This window comes from Calypte anna, chromosome 2, assembly GCF_003957555.1.
Source record: "Calypte anna isolate BGI_N300 chromosome 2, bCalAnn1_v1.p, whole genome shotgun sequence".
Classification (NCBI taxonomy): Eukaryota; Metazoa; Chordata; class Aves; order Apodiformes; family Trochilidae; genus Calypte; species Calypte anna.
In genome coordinates, this window is record NC_044245.1 from 104,162,050 (window position 1) to 104,184,940 (window position 22,891).

The 22,891-nt window shown below is 42.2% G+C and overlaps 1 protein-coding gene across 1 annotated transcript in view; it reads left to right on the forward strand.

Moving 5' to 3' along the window:
* Positions 1–22,891, forward strand: part of CABLES1 (Cdk5 and Abl enzyme substrate 1) — a 73,464-nt gene that overhangs the window by 26,572 nt on the left and 24,001 nt on the right. Inside the window, exons 2-4 of the mRNA XM_030444677.1 lie at positions 9,883–9,954; positions 12,231–12,323; positions 19,361–19,438. Of these exons, the coding sequence (XP_030300537.1) occupies positions 9,883–9,954; positions 12,231–12,323; positions 19,361–19,438 (243 nt within the window). The remainder of the gene's footprint in view (positions 1–9,882; positions 9,955–12,230; positions 12,324–19,360; positions 19,439–22,891) is intronic.

Consider the following 22,891-nt stretch of genomic DNA (forward strand, 5'->3'; position numbering starts at 1 on the left):
TCCAGATTTTTTGGAGGGTCCTCCCTCCCCCAGATGATTCAAAACTGATGCCTCAGTACTGGGCATTTGCTGGCCAGCCAACTGGTTGGCACTGAGAAAAATCCAGTTCTTTATTAAGTTAGTAGCCAAGTGGGAGGCAGCTCAGACGACCAGAATAAGCATTATTTCTCTACATCTGAGAAGCCAGTACTTTGGTGGTATGTGAGGAACATAAGAAATATAAAAGGCCATAAATTTGGATTTCAGGTCTTCACATCTAGTTGTTTATGGGGTGGCAGAGCAGCATGTGTTCCCTATGTGAGTGGGGACAGTGCTCTTGAAAGAGGCTTTTTTGTGGTAGAGAGTAGGGCAGATGTTTTCTGAGGCTTCAGCCTCTGCCGATCAGGGTGTATGCTTTCGGGGAAGTACTGACCTTGGGAAAAGCAGATCCCATGCCTGTGGATGTAGGCTGCGTTTGGCAAATCAATGATAAGTTCATTAGGGTGATTGCTGGGTGAAAATACTTGCTTAGCAGGGAGAAATGAAGGCTCCTGGCAGAGATCTGAATGCTTCAGTGTCACCCTCTGAACTGTGATTCTTCGTGTGTGTACCTGTGATGAGCTGTACCACTGTGTTTGGTTCATAGCTGGGCTTTCACCCTGTGTATCATATGAGCTAAATGTTCTGAATGGAGTAAACCAGTTTCTGAAAACATTTAAATTTTTAATAGAGATCTGTACCAGGAGAGAGCAACCTCAGGCTGGGAATGTGCCAATTACAGTATGCTGTGCTGAGCAAGAGACTACAACAGGGAGAGAAGAAAATGATCTAATCCTCTGCTACCACCTATCAACACCGTGCCTGGTAACAGGAAGATGTGCCCAGTCACACTGGCAGGGACAGAGGGAAAAAGGAGGTAGTTTGCTTTTTCCAGAGAAGTTATGGTGGTTATCTCCAGGATTTGTCACCAGTGAGAGGAGGAGGAGGAGGGAAGAACAGAGCTCTTTTTCGCCAGCTGCAGGCCCACAAGCTGGCAGGCACATTGAGGCAGTTCTGCTGGACAATAAGGATCTTCCTTTAGCATAATAATGGATCTTATATTTTTCTGTGCTCAGTTGTCTTAAGCATTCAAACTGTGTGAAGTAGCAGGCAAGAAGGCATTCATCCCCATGGATGTAGTAATATTTATAATTATGGTACTGGGCTGTCTTGTGTTATCACAGATAACCGGTAGTGTACCCAGTACTAAATATCTCAGCTATTCAATATTTGACTTCTCTGAGCAATATGAATCAGCTTGGGCTTTAGCAATGCATGGGAAGGGAGGGCATTGACTCCTGGGTATGTAACAGGATGGTGGGAAAAGTGCCTGATCCCAAGGGAATTTGAAGCAAATGTTCCCAGAACTAAATCCGAAGTATGCACCAGTAAGCACTCTGATTGGCACCACCTGTGCCAGCATTCATATCTCATGCATGAGATGATGTTTCATGCTGGCTTTCACTGGTTTGGTTTGGTGTTCACATCCTGCTTACACAGGGAACTGTCTTTTTTCCATTAAAATAACTTTATGCAGGCAATTCACAGTGACTAGGATACATTTTTTTTAGCAATGCTATTTGTTATTGCCTGCTTAGTTCATTTCTGAGTCTAATGTGAAGGTGTGGGGCTGCAGAATATGTTTTCCCAGTTAGCACATGGAATCAAGGCAGGGATATGAGGTAGGGCTGTAGGTAGCCTAAGAAATATTGTTAATGAAATAAAAGGAAAACAAAACAAAAAGGAGATGTTTTAATTGCATAGTTATGTATGTAGGCTAGAATTAGCCTTTTTTCAGATGGGTTAGTAGTGCATATGTGTGTTTCCATGTATTACAGTATCTATCACGTGTAGCCTTGACTTTCAAGTGAATCTCTTAGTTAATTCCAAAATTTTGCCTGCTCTGCATTGTGGGATTTGATACCTGGAAAACTGGTTTTCCAGTGTGGCTTTCTGAAGTAGTGTCCTCAGTTAAGTGCTGATTCTTTATTTTATTTCTTAGGAGTAGGCATAGGTGTGCTTAGCATCCAACTTGTAAGAAGTGTTGCTGGTGGACAGGCCTAAATATTCATCAGTTTATGGTGCACGGAGTTTGTCAGGCAGAAAAAACCCCACAAAAAATCTGCAAGATTAATGTTGGTCAGACAAAGGCTACTATAAGGGTTTTATTATAGAGAAAGGATATAAAGATGGAGTATTGGTATGTTCTTTACGGTGCTATGGTATCAGCTTTGGCAAGCATCCTTGTTTTCATAAGGACAGAAGATTAATCTTGTTGCTTGCTCCTTTGCTAGTTTTGAGTGTCTTTAATTAACCTGGTGCCCACTGATGTCTTTCCATGATAATATGTGTTAGGTTATGAGGTAATGGCTGTTCTGAAGAATACAGCCATGCCAGTGTTCAGGCATATTCAAAATAAATCACTGTGCACCAGCCTTCTGGAAGCTATCACGTTGCTGCAGTCAGTAAAGTGAAGACTGAATCTGTAAATCGTTGGTTACAGATAACAGGGGATGTAGATTTTAGACGCTTCAGGAACTGCTGAAATCTCTGCTGTCTTTAAATGAGTTTTACTGAACTGCAGCTGTAGTTCCTCATTATGGCTTGGGTAGAGCCAACAGTAGCAAGACTGGGTGCAGAGGCAGCTGCCTGGAGAGGGAAGATGATCCATCTTCAGTGAATTCAGAATCCAGCTGGGGAAGGTGAAAATGAAAGGGCCCCCAGAATCAACAATATATGGTGATTGCTTTGCGTTTTCCCTAGAATCAACCCTGTTTTTTCCTTCACTAGAGATTTCGTATCAGTGCCTAATTTTAAATGCATTTCCTCCCAGAATCATGTCTTCTAGCAAGACTATAATTAATGTATCAATTTGAATGGTGTAAGATGCTACAAAACCCCCAAATCCCAGTTCTTCCATACCTTCTGGTTTTCTGCACACAGGCATATACACGTTCACACTTTTGGCAGTCAACAGCTTACTTTTCAGTAATTCTAGTGTAAGCCTCCTGTCTTCAGTGCTATATTTGATATATCTAGACCCAGATGTCCCACTGGGACATTTGGACAGAACCTTACTAGAATTTTGTGGGCCGTTTGAAGAATCATTGCATTGCCACACTGTGAACGGTCACTGGGATACTTCAGTATTGTCATATTCATTTCCTTCACTCTGTTTTCTGTCTTTTTGTGCTCTGCATTTGACATGAGTACGATTTGTACACACAGAAAAACCCCTGCCTTCAGGATGTCAGTGTAGGTATTTTTGATGCTGAGGTGCTAATGTGCAGACAGGTGAGCAGGCAGCAGTTCGAGTGCTGTGTATTTTGAAGTTTCTGCCTTGGGTGTTGTAGGAGGATTATGCTTGGGGAAGGAGTTGGATGGCAATATAGATAGGATACTCAGTGCAGGGAGGGCGTGTAGTTTAGGAGGAGTCTGGCATGGAGGGATGTTCCAGCCATACCTCTCCCCTCATCCCGGTGTTTTCTGCTCATCAATTCTGCGTGCCCCTGAAAGGTTGATGGAGACCAACGAGGCATTTGCCATGGCATTATTCTAATTATTGCCAGCTTAAGGTTTGGTGGTCTCTGCTTGCAACACGTATCCCAAGAGGGGCAGGTCCTTGGGGGTCCTGCTAGCTCAGGTTTTCTGTGTCAGAGACTTTCCTTCATATCCCCCTGCAGAAGGCTGTGGTCTTCAGCTGTGCTTGCAACCCACCTGCCTGCATGAAGGTAACAGCTAAGTGGAGATTTCTAGGTGTATTCTTTGTGTATTTGAGCTGGACTGTTGAACAAACAAAATAACCCATTTTCGGCATGCACCAGATGCTTTTAACTCTTGTTATGGACAGCTTTGCCAATACACAATAAAAAGAGTTTGATGTTCTTTGCAGAGTGATTCTGCTGCATAATTGTGATAGCACACAATTAAATACTGCTTTTTGTGGGTTTGGGTAGCTCCTGGAAATGCTGTTTTCCTTAATAATTTTTAACGGTCTTGGAGATTGTTTTTCCTGTGTTTGTCTTCCTGTGATATTGGCAAAAGATCGGAAGAAAATGAGCTGGGACATAGGAATCCCAGTAAAAACTTCAGAGAGAGGGTGAGAGGTGACTCATTAGTGGACCTTTCATCTGGGTTCATGCTGGGTCATGGAGTCAGGGGTCAGGAAGTGAATGGGTATTCATACACAGCTGATGTCTTGTATAATATTTCGGAAGAATCTATTAATTGACAGCAGCTTAGCCTGGGAGTCTGGGCAGAGGAGTCCAGCTAGCAGGCTAACAGGGAGTCATTATATATTTTACCAGTAATAATATGCATATTTTAATATATATTTGTTTGTAATATATAACATACACACATTTAATCTTTACATTCTGGTACCTAGAAGCCTGATCTTAGGTCTTGTTAAATTCTGTCCTTGTTTCCCATGTACTTTTCAAGCCAGTTTGGTGCTGGAAGGAACAATATGAAGCAAAATCAAAAACCAGCTCTGTGCTTTGTTGTTTCTTTAGCATCACAGTAATGCTCTGCCTGGTTTGACCTATGGGAGCTTCACGTGTTTTGTTTGCAAAGGACTTTGTTGGCTTTTGGACAAGAAGAGCTCCCCATGGAGTCCAGAGCTGGCACCTTTCAGAAAGGATGGCAGAGGACCCATAGGCACCTACAGGCAAACCCTGAGGTGATCTCATTCCCCATTGCTGCAAATTTCATGGTCACTTTCTTTCCTCTCTCCTTATGTACGTATCTAGCGTAGTCCTGCTCTGGGTAGGATACATCTTTTGTGATAAAGGTACAGTGAAAACATGGAATTCAGCATTTTCCAAGTGTCAGTCAGTCGTGTCTTGTTCTTGTCTGATGATCCCAAGCCACAATATTAGAAGCACAGTTTTGACCAGAAGGTAACAAACCTGATGTTTCTGCCCCATGGCTCTTGTTCATGCACATTGTTTTTTCCTGGCCACCTGGAGGGAGGAGGTGACCCACTGGGCATGTGAAGTACCAAGTCTTCAACTGCTGAAAGGTCTTTGCCCTCCAAGTTCTGCCATCAGTGTTAAGGCAGCTGGCAGATGTTCAGGTGATCAGTACTCATGTGTCTCATCATCACCACATCTCTGAAGAGGTTCAGTTGTCCCAGACAAGGTGGAGAAGCTTGTCCTTAGGGATGCTTTTGTTCTGGAAACCAGTGGCACCCACGCTACTGCCTTCAACTATTGTAGATTTGTAATCTTAACAGAAGCAGGGGGGAATCTACACCCACTACTTTCAGAAAAATCAGGTGTATTTAAAATGCAGCTTTTTTCCTCCTGGTTTTGTAGCTGTGCTAGAAAGTCATTACACATGGATTTATTTATCATTATCTCTTATATTATCGTCTTCCTTCCTTCCTTCCTGGATGAATTTATCCAGTGTTCTGATTGCAGCTCTGTTTTTTTATCACCTCCTGTCTATGGGGCTTAAGACTTTGTATGTTTAGCATAATTGAGCTGAATTTTTTGCAACAATTGACACTGAAGATAATTTTCCACCGACTGATGTGTTTGTTGTAGGGAATCTTTTTGCAGATTACTTACACTGGCTATTTGCTCTTTTGATTACAGACCTGCTTTATTTTATTTGTATTTCTTTTTATTTTATCTGTACTTGTATTTTATTCCATTTTTGCAACTGAGCCACATGGTAATCTGAGTTTGGAGAAGGGAAGCAAAGCATTTTAGAGTATAAGAAGTGTATACAGAGATTCAGACATCTGGTCAAAGATAAATCCAGTATGCAAAAAGGGTCATGAATATCTTAGAGAACAGCCTTTAAAAATACCAGGGCATAAAATATCTCTTTAGTTGCCTTCTTTGGACAGGGGCTGGGATTTGATTGTAGGATATCGATTTTTTCTGGGCTCACAAAACAATTACACAGGGACCAGGGAGGACACAGGAAAAAGAAATATTTTAAACAGGAATTTAAGGGAAAATGGTATCACAGGATTTTAAAACAAATAAATTTGGTAAGCTGCATGAGACATGCAGCCAACAGTGTCCTGCAGGGGCTGATTTTTAGAACTAGGAGGTCACCATCTTTCCAGAGCTGAAGTTCTGTCTTCTGTGAGTGCGGCAGCTTGGGGAGACAGGCGTGAGTTTGTTATACCTTGGATGTGGTGGCTAAACTAGAAGGGATTTTTTTAAAGCTTTCCATGAACAAGGAGAAATTAACATTTTTACTGAAACATCTTTAGTTTTGTTATTAAGGGCAGTTGTGGTTTAGTGCATGCTCTCTGCCTGCTACAAACTGTGCACAGGTTTTAAAGCATTTCACATTAGAAATGCATCTGCCTAAAGATTTATCACAAAGCCTGAATCTTCTCTGAGTCACATTGTGCTATTTTGGTTTTGTCTGTGTATTGGTACTCTTCCTTAACAACAGAAGGATTTTCTACTAGTTATTGTTGAAATTGGACAATTTTTTTATAAAATAGATATCAACACAGCTTTATGTAATAATGGTTGTGGTGTGTGATATTAAAAAGTTTTAATTATTTCAGTGCAGATGGCTATGTATACCACCTGCTGTAGCATGTTCATCGATTTTTGAAAAAACCCAACCTTTTAGAAGTTGTATAGAGAAACCCTGACTGCTTGCCTGCAGAAAGAAAGATGATGAATTACTTTAAATATTAAACACCAGTTGAGACAATTAATTTTTAATGAAGACAATGAAAAACTGGTTTTGCTTGTATTCCCTGAAATGACCTTTCAAAAGCTTTGCTTTTCCAAAAATATTTTTTTTTCCTCTGTGTGTGGCACAGGATGTGACTTGGCTCACGGCAGGTGGGTTCATTAGTTGGCATTTCTGGTATAATATGCAGCTGCGGAAAGCTTATAAATATTGGTATTTAGGTCATCTTAATTAGGCCTTGAAACAAAGATTTAAGGTAAAGTGGAATAACTGCACATACTTCATTGAGGCTGAGCTTCTTCAATGAGAAGAGAGTGCAATTCCCAGGCAGAATGAACTGATTTCATCAGAATTGCTGCAAATCCACCTCACCGGTGCTCCTGTGATTGCACAGGGAGCTGAACTGATTAAAATGAGTGATTTTGGGGATAAGCAAAAGATGAGGCAGTTTTCAGCTGGCTTGGATGCTGGGCTGGATATTCTCACTTTAAATGCTCCCAATGCCAGCACAGGGAAGGAGACTGGGCTGGGGCAACCCCTATTTATATCACTGCAGACTTCTGTTGACCCATGGTTCTTCATTGCTGGTGATCTGGGGAAGTTTGATCTGCTTTCTTCCTTCCTCCCTTCCTGGATGAATTTATCCAGAGTCATGCTTATTTTTACACCAGTTCAGCAGGAGCTCAGGTATCAAGTGCTCCTCTCCCAGTCTTGGGTGAGCAAAGAGCTCCCCCTCCTTCTTCGTGCAGTCTCCCTTGCCATGTTAGGTCCCCAGAATACTGCAGAATTACTAGTGGTGAAAATCAGTGCAAGCTCTTCTGTGTCGGGAGGGGTGGCACTTGAGGTTAACAAGCAAATAAAAACAGGAGGCAGCATCACTGGTGCTGGGTTTAAGAAGTAAAGACCAGCAAGGGAAGCCACAGGAATCTGAACACTCAGCAGGCAACTGGATGACCAGCATTTAAAGCTGCCCTGAAGCTGGTGAACTGCAGTTGTGTGTATTTCTGCCAACCAATGCTTCTACCTTAATAGTGGATACAAATGTCTGCCCAGCCACTGGCAGTGAAGTTGAGGATGACACCTAAATTTGGGTGAGGGGAGGATTGGAGGAGGGTAGCAGTGGCAGCTGGAATATGCATCCGGTTTTGTACAAGCACCTTACAGTATTTTAAGAAGCATCTAGGAGAAATGTGACTGGTTTGATAAATTTAATAATGAGAAAGTGGAAAGATTGTGCTGCTGTTTTCCTCTCCTTGACTGAAAACTTGCAAAATATGCTTATGATGTTTTAACCCCACAAGATGGGAAGGTACCATAATTTAAGTGTGTTATTAAGCTAATAGCATACAAAGAGGTATTAAAAAGCAACAGTTCTCATCTGCTGCATCAGTGGTGCTGGTAGCTGAAACCACCAACTTTTCTTTGTGGACCAATCTCACTGGAAGAGTAGGGGAGCTCCTCCAGCTCTGAATTTGTCCCTCTAAGAGCATCTCTGTGTCCTGAGACTGTGGATAAAGACCATGGGTACCCATTTGATCTCTTCTCCTTTCTCCAGGGTGTACAAGTTCAGCACACTCTGAAATGCAGGGTTTATTTTTTCTAAGCATTTTGAAGGTGTATCCTGTCTTGCACCAGATCTTCTCAAAATCAAGCTTAGACAAAGCCTGAGGGGATTTAGGTTTGCATATTTTCCTAAGAGGATTATACTTCACACTTATTTACTCTATAAATCGTTTTGAGGGTTTTTTTAATGATTTTTCCAAGTATACAAAAACCCCACATATGCATTCAAACTATCCTGAAATGCGTTGTCTGTGGATTAGTGATAGAAATCTGGTGTTTGAACTAGTAGTAAACTGAATCACTGAACCTCAGGGTTATTTTGAACTGAAAAACATTTTGGTAATCAGATTTACAGCGTGGCTGCAAGAACAGTTATAGCAGCACAACTGGAAGGGCTAGCAAATTACAAGAAGGATTAAGAGCTGCTTATGCTGGCATCAGAGAAAACAATTTATGGTGAAAATACAGCCCAAGAATAAATTAATGAGCACCCTTCAAGTACAGGTGTGCTCATAGCACACATTAGATTCTGGAAAGTATTTACTTGCAGCTCAAGGGAGTAAGGCAGCTCAGTGGGATGGGTATTAATGGAAAGTGGGGTAAATATAGTGGTAGTCTATGAGGACCTTCATTGTTTAAGTTCCTACTCATAAAATCACTGGCAAGGCACTGCACACCTTGACTGTGCCCCCTAGGACTTACAGGTGCTGACACTCCTTGTGCTGTTGCAGCTGGTTAACACCCACCAAAATGGCTCATTTTGATGATTGCCAGCTTAGTTTTTTATTATGTGCCCAGGGTTGGATGTATCTTACACATTTAGTGTTTGCATTTACAGTGGTTTTTTGAGGGCTTGGTACAGCTCCTAGTTCTGTGTTGCCATTGGGGTGTTTGGAGGCTGTGCAGAGCCAGTTGCAGGTAAAACCAAGCCTGTACTGGAACTTTTTCCCTGCCCACTAGAACAATAAGGAAACGTGACATGCTAAGATTTCCTTACTTCATTTCACTGAAGCTGGAGAAGGGATCTGACTCAGCTGTAGGAAAATGGTTTAAAACAGGACTAAACTCATCTGTGCTGCTCAGAGCTCTCTTTGTTTGTGCACAGTGATGCCAGCTCTGTCATCTTTCACGTCTCTTCAATCATTCCTCACAGGAGTGATGAGATGGACATCACTTAGAAATGAGTGGCATTTATTTGACAAAAAGGGCAAGGGGCAAGAGAGATGTGTCCCACAGCATGAACAGTGGACAGCCTCTGCATATCTACATCTGTATTATTTTCTCGAAGAACTGCATTTGTAGCATCTCAGGCTGTACCACAGCACATGTGGGACTGGTGTTTTGGTGGGTGTTAAACCCCCGAAGGAAGGAAAACACGATAGCAGAAACTTAGGAGGAGCTGTTCAGAAGTTTTAAAATCTGTTTTGCTATAGAAGCTTGTAGGGAGTAAGTTTGCTTCTGGTTGAGATCAAATCGCTTTAGTAAGGTAAGGAGAACAGAACACAATGGGTTATTATCTGAAGGTACCATGTGGCCCAGGGTGGTTTGTGGGTTACTGAATAACAGCTCTGAGAACTTTCTCATGCCCTCTAACCCATGGTGATCTTTTGTGTTCTGTTTGCTCTGCAGGCGTCGGCTGATCTCCCAGCGATCTTCTCTGGAGACTCTGGAGGACATCGAGGAAAATGCCCCCCTGCGGAGGTCATTTTATTTATTCCCTCTCTGATTGCTTGTCTGTAAGGCACACACACGGATAGACTTGCTTTACCTCCCCATGTTGTAAAGTAGCTGGGTGTTCGTGTTCTTCATAGTCAGTAAAGGTCTTGAAGTCTCACACACCCTGCAAGGTGGTAGGTGACACGAATTACATGTTCCCTGGCTTTAGGTCATGAAGTAAAAAATCAGAATTTAAATTAAATGTCAGGAAATAAAAAGTCAGATTTGATCAGTAGAGAGGTTTAGTTGTCACTAACAGGAATGACTAGCTTCTCACACAGTACCTTTAAAAAGTAAGCACAGCTGCTGTAATAAAGTAAGCATTTAAAGACTAATATTTTTAGTAATCTTATTTTCTATGGATTTTTATTACTTGTTCTCTTGGTACACACATTCTTACTTTAGTAACCAGCATTACTGTCTCTCTGTGTTGGCTGGTAGATTTGTTACTGCTACTTCACTAGTAAATCTGCCCCCATCCTTATTATACCAGCAGCTTCAGTGCAGTTTTATTTCTGCATTTGGGAGGCTGAAGTTTCTCTGGGGACCACAGTTATTAGTCACCAGGCAGTCCTCTGGGGTGATGGAAAATGGAGCAACTGCTTCGGAGTTCAGACATGGGCTGATCAGTAATCTCACCGATGTGTGGTACGCTTCCAGGTCAGCTGTTTAGCAAGGAAACAGCTTAATTTTGAATGTCTCCTTATCTTGGGACCTGTAATTCTGCTGGTTAATATTGATATTTAGCCTATAGCCTTGTTTATCCACATGCAAATTGGCTGTCTCTCCCTACCTTGAATCAAAGACTTTATTAGCAGGGGCTGTACCCACTGGCCTGTTACCAAAGCTTGATTGTTTTTACCAGGCTTACTGTTGAATGCTTAGCAGCATGTTATGAAGCATTCTCATAAATGATTCAAACAAGTATAATTGGCAAAACTTATAAACAAAGTATGGTTTGCATGGCAGTATTCTTATTTGCTAATTTGCAGAAGTGGTGGTTGAACCTCTCTCTTGGTATTTTCCCTGTGAAGAAGCTAACAAGGCTAATCACAACCAGATTATGGGGGGGATTTCAAGGATTTTACTAACAGGAGTAAAGCAGAAGTGACAGAGTTACAGGGTCTCCCTCTCAGGGTGTGCCCCTGTAGCATGACAGCATTTGGGGACACCAGAGGTGACTGGCAGCCCCTAGTGGCTTGTGACCGGTGATCTGTGGTTTCAGTCCAACAAAAGGACCTCTTGGGCTTGGGAAGCTGCTGAACTCTGCTCATAGGAGAGGGTGGGAAAAATGGGTTAGGGGCGCTCAACACAGAGGGACTGTGGCTGGTCTTGTGTGCCAGTGGAAGATGCTTGTCCCTTACCTCCCACGAGGGATGCAGCAGTTGCATCCCCGCCGCACAGTGAGCGCAGGAGTTATCTCCGGTGCCTGCACCCCGTGCCGTGCGATGCAACAAAACAGCACTGAGATGAAACAGAGAAAGCTTTCACATGCCTTGTGGTTTCAGCTGAATAAAATGAGCAAGGCTGGAAGGGAGGGGAGGGGGAGGAATATTGCTGTTTATCTCTTCTCTCTTCCCTCTGGCAATTTCTTTCTTTAACCGCAATTTTAAAAGTGCGTTCAGATGTAAAATAGATTTAAGGATTAATGTTTTGAAGAATTCTTTTTTTTTTTTCCTGAGGTAATTTATTTTATTTTCAGTTGTTTTGTATGCTGTCAGGATTCTGAAAAGTAGTATTTAGACTTAGAAGCAAATAGGAATTATCCTTGCAAATGAGAGATTTAAAATCTTTCCAAAATTAAAACAAAAGAGAACTTTTCTCAATAGCTTTTTTATCAAAGCTGAGGAGAATATAAAACTGTGGGTGTTGGTGTGAGAGGGGAAAATTGCATATTTACTAGGTTTTGGTTTAGTTATTTTTTTTTCCTCTGAAAGCTTGGGCTAAGCTGTCACAGCAGATTACAGGAAGTTTTATTTTGCTGAGATTTTTTTTTATGATGTGTTTTTTTTTGCATGAAGGGAGGGGTGGTGGTGCCTTTTCTTATTATTATTTTAAATATTGTTTTTTATTCGAGCTGTCGCATTTCCAGACTTATTGTCTTTATTGTTCTTGCTGATTCCTAACACAGGGTGACTTGAATCATTTGTCTCGTCTTTCCTTCCTGCCTTTGTGTAGACTTCTTGGCTCTACAGCAGGGAACTGAGTACTTTTATTTTTTTCTTTCCCCCCCTCCCTTCCCCAACTGATTTATTTTTCAGATGTCGGACACTCTCAGGATCACCCAGACCAAAGAACTTCAAGAAGGTTCATTTTATCAAGAACATGAGGCAGCATGACACCAGGAATGGCAGGTACTGTGCATCCAAAGGCTGCTTCTGCAAAGGCAATCCCTGGGGTGTGAGGGAAAGGGCAGAGTCAGCATCCCCATGCAATCCAAGGGTTCAGTGTGCCGTTGCCACTTACCATATACCTGCCATTTAAATTAGTCTGTGAAGGCGCAGGTTGCAATGCACACTCTTTCCTCAGGTGAGGTACAAGTCAGTGGAAGTGCTAGCCTATGGATTTTTAAGCCCCATGTCCCTGTAATACAACTTGCATAAAATGGAAATGAGCTGGGGCTTACTCCAACTTACAGGCGTACGATTTGGTTGTGTTTGTGGGAGCAAGGTGCAAAGTGTGAGAGGGGCTGCAGAGCTGACTCCGTCTGGAATAAGTTTTATTAATGACTGAATGATATTTCAAGATCTGTTAGTGTGTGTAGGTAAGTGTATGTGTCAAGGTATTTGGGTTGTCAGGAGGCTAGGGGCTTACAAGACAAACAACTCAAGAAAACAGCTTCAGGGAAAGGTATTAAAGTTATCCCCACTCTTACAAGATAAATTACAAATGTGGCAGATCCCAATCCCACTGTTGTATCCTGCCTGATACACAGTGATGGTTGGTAAACACACAACTGGGGATGGTTGTGGCAAGGTGGGAAGGGGGATCCTTGTTTTCAGGGCAGATGAAGGCAGCAGGGCACCCAAAGGATGCATGAGAGCTGCAGCTGTGGTGTGCAGTGCCTGGATGGCAGCTGTAGGTACCAGAGGGACCTGTTCAGCAGCAGTCAGATGGGACTTCCATTATTGCAAGGGCAGAGTGCCTGTTGTGGTTTTCCCATCAGCAAAATAGGTTATTTATTGCAGTATCATCCAGCTCAGAAGTCAAACTAGCTTATAAAGAAGACACCTGCCCTCTCTGGGGTTTTTTTTCACCAAACTATTTCCTTGTGTGCCTCATGACTTTATTCTTGTCCTTCCAAGCTTGATTAGGTTTGAAAGAGGTTACCTGAACAGGTTGCATGTAGACAAAACCACCCTACTGAGGGCTGACCCCTGCACTTAACCTGGTGTCATACAACTGCCATGGGCAAGAACCATTTATGTTCCTGTGGACTGATTTGTGCACGTAGCCTGTGGTTTTCATCAAACATGGAACCAGCTCAATTGAAATTCTGACATTACATTGAACCACAGGCTCTAGAAATTGAATTCTGATAGGTGTTACTTGGCTCAAGCAAAATTTTCCCCCGTGTTTATTCTTACACATACAATTAAATGAAGTGAAAGGTAGTAATCAACATAAATACTGCAGAAGGTGGCTCTGAGAGATGATGGCTCTTTTGAAACAGCTTTTGTAGCAAACAAGTACATGACAGAACTGTCGATTTAACTATTGTCTGACCAGCAGCTGATTATAGTCTTTACACCTACAAAGACTTTACTACACGTGGAATCAAACACTGAAAAGCAGCCCTCTAATTTTGGTCTGTTTTGTGCATAAAGATATGTACACCCTGGGAATTTCTTATAACAAAAAAAATCTTACTCATAAAGTTATTATGAAAATTCCACAGAGAACGAGTAATTTCTGAGATGCATATGTAAAATACATCCATGAAACTGTTAGAAGCATTACCTGTGAAGAGCTGAATAAATATTTGATTCATGAACTGTTGCTCTATCTGTTGAAAAAAAGTATTTGTAGAATATATCCTAGAATTTCATCTTAGTTTATGTATCGGTCATTATGTCTGATAATATAACTGAATATTTTTCTTGGTAAGAAAACAGTGAGTAAGCTTTTGTTATTCAACTGGCTGCTTATCTTTATCAGCAGACACAGTTTTCCAGAATATTTCCATAACAATAATAAAGATCCCTTTATCTAGAATACAGATACAACACACAGTTTTGGAAATGCTTTTTGTCCTGTGCACAAAGCCACAGCAATAATAGCTAAAAATAAAATGCAAAGTCAACAGTTTGTGCCACCCCTAATGCCAGCTAAGACTAGGAGTAAAGTAAGTAATCTGAGCACCTGTTTTTCAGGGGATCTGGGTGCTGTTGCAGTCGCTGAAGTTAGTAGGCATTCTGGGTGAAAAGGACCTTTGAAAGTTGAGGTGGATCTACTTCATGTATTAATCTGAAAATCAACAGTTTCTGAGTACCTGGAGAGACTTACAACTGGTGTCCTTGTGACATGGTATTGCACAAGTATTGCAGTGTGTAGAAAGCCCCCCAGCCTGTAGCTAGAGCATGGTCATGCAGGTGCTGTGCTGGAGTCAGGCTCTCAGAGCTCTTTCCAACCCCCCTGACCTTTCTGTTGTGGCATGATGGCCTTTCAATTAACTTGAGCAACCCAGCTTTGAAAACATCTTCATAGAATAATATTTTTGAGTGGTGAATTTGATAGCTTGAGCTTCAGTACAGCGAGCGCTGTCAGTACTCGTTTCAATGGTGTGTGGCTGCGAGTGTCACAGCAAAGATAACAGCAGCATGGGTGATAGCTTGGGCCTCATTTCTCCATTAACTGCCCTTATTTGCAGCTCTCAGCCTGTGAAGAGAGGTGTCCTTGTTCTGTAACACCAAGGGCTCTTCCTCTCTCAGCCTGGGGGTAACATGCACTGAGCAGCAATGCTGTGCATCCAGCCTTCAGCAGTCCAGCGGTGAGGCAGTACCAGCTGTGATTAAAATAAGAGTTAAGCTACTTCACTATGGAGAAGAAACACCTGCACCCAGGACCCAGGGACTGAGGTTATCAGCCAGTCCTTGTAAAGCTTCCTGTTCATGGTTCTGTGTGCTGGTTAAACCGGTTCCTTTGGATTTCTAGGACTTGGCTTAATAAGGGATGTGGAAAACTAGGTTTCCTAGAGTGTATTATCAAAGCATCTTGTAAAATAGCACAAAATACATTTTCCCATTAAAAGACAAAGACAAGACATCCCTAGCTTACAAATTAGCATGGGTAGCAACAGGTATGTGGTTTTATCCCCTTTACTTAGCAGGTTTATTGATGGTCTCTTCCATAAACTGTGAAGCAGATTTCCTATCCATCAGAAACAGCAAACCAAGCCAGCTGAGAAAAAAATTCATGGTGAGAACAGGACAAGAACATTTCTGGAGTCATCCTGCATGTAGCAGATGCAAAAGCAGTAACCCAGTGCTCCTTGCCCACCCCAGGGCTATTGTGTTCTCATGTTTTTTTGTTAGTGAGTGTACAGTTCCATGCCAAGGCTAAACAGCATCCATTAGGGTATGAAAAGTCTGGTTTGCTGCCTTTTTAACTGTGGAAATGCACACACATGCACTTACAAGAGGTTTACTTTTTGCAGTGTTCTCACTGTTCATTCTTTCCCTCAGCCACCTTTCAGTAGCCTCAAGCCTCAAGCCTTGAGCTTGAGATCCAAAATAATGTCTGCCACCCAGACAGCATCTGTGGTTTGTGTGTTCACCTTTGTATGCAGGGCAGAAAAAAAAGTCCTGGTAGTCAAACATTATCAACCAAGTATGAGGGAAGAGACTACAATATTCTGTGTGTGTGTGTGATACATACAATCATATCACATTGACTAATCACAGCCTTTTGGTGCAACACAATCAAACCTAGACAGACGCTGAAGAAAACAGACATTATTCTTCTTAAAGTCAAAGAAATTACTGATTCTGTTGAAAGCCTTGAGCTCAGTAAGGTTTTGTATTTCTGTAGCATATGCCTCATTAAAGAAATTGGAAGATTAGCTTCAACACCTGTCTTGCAAAATAAAGGTTGCTCTGAGCCATAGTAATTAATACAACTTTCTGTTGAAATGTGAAAATTAGAGAGTGAAAACCTTTTCATGATGTAATTTTAAACATGTCTAGGTGGCACAGTGGTAGTCAGGGCTCAGAAATCCATTCCAACTCAAGCTGCGTCTGATGTTGGAGACACTCTCAGGAGGTGAAATCCAGGAAAATGCTTTTATCTTATAAACAATTTAATTTTCTTGAGCATCATTGGGCCTCCACCACAATTTCTTCTCCAAAGTACATTTTGTGACAAGTTTCTGGACTTTCTGTTCCAGCAAACCATTGCAGGCCCTCCTTTTTTTTTTTTGTTTTTTTTTTTGCTTTTGTTGTGTTTTTTGTGTGGTTTTTTTTGTTTGTTTGTTTGTTTTGTTGTTGTTTTGTTTTGTTTTTTGGTGTACATATCTAAATAAATAGCTGTTTTATCCTTTATGATGAGCTTCTGGCCACTGCCTTCCTTGCTGCTCTTCCAGTCCAGCTGTTTTGCACCAGTCCCCTCCAGCACCTTTGCAGATAAGGCTTTGTGTCATACTGGCAGTGGAGGCCGTGGATGCCCAGGAGATGTTTATGTTGAGAGGCTCCCCCAGTTAGTAGAAAGAGGCAGTACTTGGGTCCCAAGGGAAAGAAATCTGCAGGAAACTAGAAGCTGGTGATTTTGATTTCCTTTCTGATCTGATTACTTCTTATATACACAGCAAATTTTCCTGGCGTAACTTCCCACTTTTGCCTCTGCTTGTGGGTATGGAAGCATCATTTTTTTTTATTTAAAGAGTTACTTTTTCGGGTTTTTTTAGGGAGGTGTAAGGCATTGGTGGAAGAGCTGTATTTCCAGAAACAGCCAGAGGGAGCGGGGTGGAATACTCTTAGTGGGTACTGTGGTTTTCCAAATTCAAAGATGCTTTCTGATGTCAGCCTCAAAATCTGTGCCAAGTTTCATACATCAGCAAACAAGGCTTCCAGTGAACAAGCAAGCTGTTGTGAGTAGTAACCATTCAGCAATAAGCAGTGTCATGCACAAAATTAATCATGCACCAGGGTTTTTTTGCTTGTGGACTGCCTTTTTCAAATGCAAAAAAATTATTTACCCTGCTTTATAACTTACTGATGCACTCTGAGACTGTTTTATAGGATCTGAGATATTTACCATATGCAAGGGTTGTTAGTAGCATTCAGGCAAATGATGAGGTCATACTTTATCTGCTGCAGGAGAACTTCCTAATGCTACGTGCATGTTCAATATTAGAAACCGTCCTTTATTCAAGGGTAAATACCACTTTGCTTTTAAACAAGCTTTTAAGGAAGAAAATAGGATTGCTATAACAGAATAATCGCGGAGAAGAAAAAGTGATTGTTCTGAATTCTTGTGCATTTTTCCCCAGCATTACATGCAGGAGCTTTCTTGGGGACCTAAACTTTTTCCAAGATCTAAGGCTACGCTGGTCCCATAAGGAAATAGCCTTTAACAAGAGCATAACTGGTACAAGATTTATAGGTGCATATGGTGGTTTTTGGACAGTAAAGAAAAAATAGTGTGCTAGGGTTTGTTGTCCAACTTTGACCAGCATGGGAAAAATGATGAAAAATACAGGTGAAATCCTCACATACAGATCTGTGGCATGCAGTATCAGAAATATCAATGTTGGGGAGAAGAGCAAGAAAGGGTAGTAGCCCTTATAGCCAACCTTGAAGTAGCTCCTAGCATTTGGACGACAAGGGGAGATTTTTAGGAAGTTAAAACATTAGTAAATTATAGCACCAATCAGATCAGAAGATGGCACAAATTGCCATCACCATATGTTAGAGGAGTCTGAGGGGATGCAGCCTATTGGCCAGCTTTAGAGGGAAGAATGTTATTTTTAGTGTACGTTGCTCTATTGTACAATTTTTGGTGTCCTGGATATAATAAGGAAAAAGGATATATTTACATTTAGTTATTTATTGGCATTTTATATTTTACATCTTGATCAAGCTTCTCTTGGCTTCTTGCTAATTTGCATCTCCCAGAACTAAAATTCTGTAGCTCTTGGTAGTCCACATAGTTTTTTGGAAAGTGGGTCTTGACCTCAAGGTGGCTTTGATGTTGTTTAATGATATGTCAGATCTTAATAGCTGAAGGTAATAGTGTGGCTATAAAACAGATAGGTTGCTATAAGGTATTTGATTTAATGCCACACAGTGATTTTGCAGGCGATGAAGGTATTGGGAACCTGGTTAAAAATACAAAGTGTTTACTGTAAGAGTGGCCTGGATTCTGAGATAAGCTCTGTGCAGGGAGATAACATGTTCTTTCACTTAGCCAAATATTGAGCTACCTGCTTACAAGGAGTGAAAAGCAAGCCATGCTTACAGGAGGAGGCATTCCTGACAATTAGTGACCAAGATAGACATGGTGCTGGAGGAGAAGGGGCAAGGAGCTGTGGGATCAGTCATGCCTGAGTGTAAGTGCAACATCATAACTGAGATTACTGATGTGATTGATGAGTGCAGAGGCTGGTGAGTTGTCAGGGCTAGATACTGATCTTAAAGGTAAAACAGAAAGATGTGATGTTTGTATCTGCCACCCGTGCAACTGCTGAGGCAAATAATTCTGCCCAGAAACCAAGAAGGCTGATGGAAGAAAAATGGAGAAGACCTAAGGAGGAGCCTGAAAAAGAGTGAAAGGATCTGAAAGCTTATGATAATAGAAAACTTTGTGTACAAATCAGGATACTTAAGAAGCAGAAAGCTGAATGAAAACCAAGGAAGTCCTTTGGTTTAGCAGAGAGAAAGGCCATGACCAGCAGATGGAAATTCTTGTCCAGTAAGTTCAGTCTCTCAAGTCAGCCTGAGAGTTGTCATGTGCATTGCCAGTGGTTGTTGGTGTGCATCACCAACTGGGTTGCTGTTGGATTTGTCACTTCAGTGTCAGCCGTAGTGGTCAGTTGTCAGAACAGCTTGTTGCCTCTCTGGGTAGACTCCTTTCTCTGGGACTCCTTTGACTAGAAAAGTATCTGTCCTGGATTCCAAGTAATATATTCAGGATAGTCTTCCTAGAAAGCCTGTAGAGGGGATGGGACTCCACTACTCCTTTTCCGTGTAACGTATGGCACAGGCTGCAGCACTTCTGGAAAGACTCAGTAGCGTGGTACCCTACCTGTGAGATAAAAAAAGAGGAGGGAGAAGTCATTTGTGGTGGAAGTTTTATGGTTACAAATTCCTCAGTGGTAACACCTGTTGCTTTGCTTATTGTGGTGGGATTTTTAAATTTTAGTCTTTGATTTCTTTTATTTTCTTTTATATTTTAGAATAGTCCTTATCAGCAGCAGAAGATCCTTCTGCAGCATATTTTCAGTGCTGCCATATCGAGACTGTACCCAAGTCGGGTATGTATATTTATACATGTACTACATAGTCTTTCTGGGCCTGCATGTAGACCTGATAATGGAAAACAGTATGATGGAAGCTAATGCTTTTACATATCTGCTCTGAGAAGAGATAAATGCACTTAGATATACTTGACTTTCGGAAGATTACCAGGTTAAAAACATAGCCCTCAATCCCCAGTTTACTTATATGTGTTGTGGTATCTTTGATTATTAAACTGGAGAAAACTTCCCCCTTGAAATCAATGTTCATGAAAAATGCACTCATTTTAGTATTTCTTCTGACTTCACTTCTCTTTGACAAAACAAGTACTCTATACACAGCACAACTTTTATTTCGTAAGCAGTCTTAGCATTCTTGTTCTTCCATACAAACATGGTGCTACTGTATATAGATTTCCAGAACTACAGAGAAGTATTTGGATGTAAACATAATACCTTTTTATTTTACATTTAGCCTTTGATTAAGTTATTCAGTCAGCAAAAACAATTATTTTAGCTATAATACCATGTAGGTTCTGAAGGTGTAAGCACTAAATGTCTGTGGAGCTGCTGTGCATCCCTCAACGTACTGAGACATTAAACCTCCAACAGAAAAGTTTATTCATATTCAAACAGTTCTCCAAAGACTGAGAAGGCTTTTTGCTCTTCCACTGAAACTGCAGAAGTGGAAGAAACTGGATTTGGCTCGGACATGATGTCTGTCAGACTCTGGCACGTGACTTGTTGGGTGCCTTCCGAGGAAGCACCACAGGACCAGGAAGGGCACTGTGGGTTGGTGGCAGCTCCGTGCCTTGGGGGCAAAGGGATAAAGCATTGGCTGCTCACCACAGAATTCTGAAGTAGGATCTATTGGCAAAAAATTTGGGGGACTGAAACAGGACTGATATAGGGAGGTGGGTTTGCAAGACACACAGATTGTCTGTAGTCAAATTTACCCAAGGGATGGATTTGCCTTATATTTTTCATCCGTCTATTTAATTCTGTAGAATGATTTGCCACAAGCTGCTTGTACATCAACTATTCAGAACAAAGGGGGATTATTTTTAATGCACCAAGGAAAGGAGGCACCTTTGTAGGAAAGTTGACTTGCTCTCGTATCTTACAGTAAATTTTTTCCCTTAATTAAACTGGGATGACACATCATGTGAATTCTTGACAGACTGGCATCTTTGTTCGTTCTTCTTGGGTACACTGTCATTCATTTATGGGCATTGCCCTGTGGAAATTTCCTCTTTATTGAAAATTGAATGTATTTTGAAATTCTGATGACTGGTTATACCTTCTAAATTAAATCAGTAATGAGCCCAGCTGCAAACTTAAATACTATTTCAGCATGTAATGTCTTGTACCATGCTTGCGCAGCAAGAAAGCTTGGGATGAGAAGGTAGCAAGTGCCAGTGCAAAACAATCCAGCCCTGTTCCCTTTGCTAAAAAGCCAAGATTAAAAAAAAATTAAAAAATAAAAAATGTCCTCTGTCCTCCTTCCAGAGCATCACAGGAAGAGAGAAACAATTCCATAGCACCTCCTTCCAGGAACAGCTGGTGCAAAGAACAGATGAAGCAGTATAGCATAAACTGTAGCCACTCTGTTCAGGCTGCACAGTGTTTGCTTACTTCATTACACATTTTGAATGTGTGGTTTAAGAGGGGGAGGGACACTGGTACCCTTCTGAAGTACTGTAGTGAGACAGCATCCTTTAGATCTGCTTTCTCTAAATCCCTGATTGCTGATGTCTGTCCTTGGTCCTAGCTGGTTTATGTTGAGCAAACATTGCTAGATAGTTTACAGAAAGAAACAACTAGTTGCTGGGAACCTTGGGCATGCCTGCAATTAGCTTTGGAGTAAGCACTGGCAGAAGCAAGGTGGACATGCATGTAGTGGAGACTGTTCTATGTGAGAGTAGCACATGGTGGAGCTGCTGCTGCTTTCCCATCTCGGCTCCAACGTGCAGGCACTGCAGCCATCGGAGGAGATCTCTAGGCACAGCTGTGTTTTGGAGGGGCTACCAGCCCGTTATGTTGTAGGCAACACAGAAGAGCTCTACTGTATTGATGCTGGCAGCTAAATTGCACTGATGGATCGATTTTAAAAACCAAACCTGTCTGCAGTGTCTGCAGTCACAGCTAAACTCTGCCAGGGTGAGTGAGGCAGCATCACCCCTTACCAGCAAGGTGCAAGAAGTGTGCTCTAGACTGGGCCATGCTTGCCCGACTCTCACACTGAGGTCAAACTACAGTAGCAAGAATCACAGAATGATAGATAAGTTTGCGTGGGAAGATCCTCTGGTTCCACCTTCCCTGCCATGGACAGGGACAGTTCCCACTAGACCAGGTCTCTCAAAAGTCCCATCCAGCCTGGCCTTGAGCACTTCCAGGGATGGGGTGGCAACCTGTTCCAGTGTCTTACCACCCTCATAGCAAAGGATTTCTTCCCAATGTCTAACTTAAAATCTCCCCTCATCCAGTTTTAAGCCATTATGCCTTGTCCTGTCACTACATTCCCTTGAAGAAGTTCCACTGCAGCTTTCCTGTAGCCCCTTCAGGTACTGGAAGGCCACTATAATGTCTCCCTGGAGCCTTTTCTTCTCCAGGCTGAACAACCTCAACTCTCACAGCCTGTCTTCACAGGAGAGATGCTCTGTGAACAGGATCATGTTCATAGCCTTCCTCTGGGCTCGCTCCAGCAGCTCCATGTCCTACTTTTGTAGGGACCTACAGAACTGGACACAGTACTTGAGGTGGGGTCTCAGCAGAGCAGAGCAGAGGAGGAGAATCACCTCCCTTGACCTGCTGCTGGCCACAACTCTTTTGATGTAGCCTAGGACAGCATTGGCTTTCTGGGCTGCAGGCTCACACTGCTGGCTGATGTTGAGCTTCTGTTCAGCAAGCATCCCCAAGTCCTTTTCCTCAGGGCTGTTCTCTTTCCTCAACCAATTCTCCACCAATTCACCCAGCCTGTAATCATGCTGGGGATTGCCCCAGCCCAAGTAGAGGGCCTTGTACTTGGCCTTGTTGAACTTCATGAGATTATCTTGGGCCCCCTTCTCAAGCTTGTCGGGAACCCTTCCCAATCCCCTAAACTGTGTTTTTAAGTGGTTGTACAAATATGAATGAAGGTCTGGGTGGTGTGGAAATGGGAACTCTGGAAGTGCACGAGAGGATGAAATTTGAGCTGTCCCCTGGAATGTTTCCCAAATCCCCCTCCCTGGCAGCCCAAGTGTAGCTCACTGGGGTGTAGCTGGCAGCAGGATTTTGGAGGGAAAAGTACTTCAGAGTGGCACAGAGGCTGCTGGTGATGATGGCAGTTCTTGCCACCAGTGGTTTCAGAAGACCAATCCGGTGGTGCACCAGAAGGACACCGTGTACCAGAGGAATAATGCTCTCTGGTTTTCTCTGTTAGGCTGAAGAGAAGCAAAAGTACAAAGCACAGTGACATGATGGGGAGAAAAA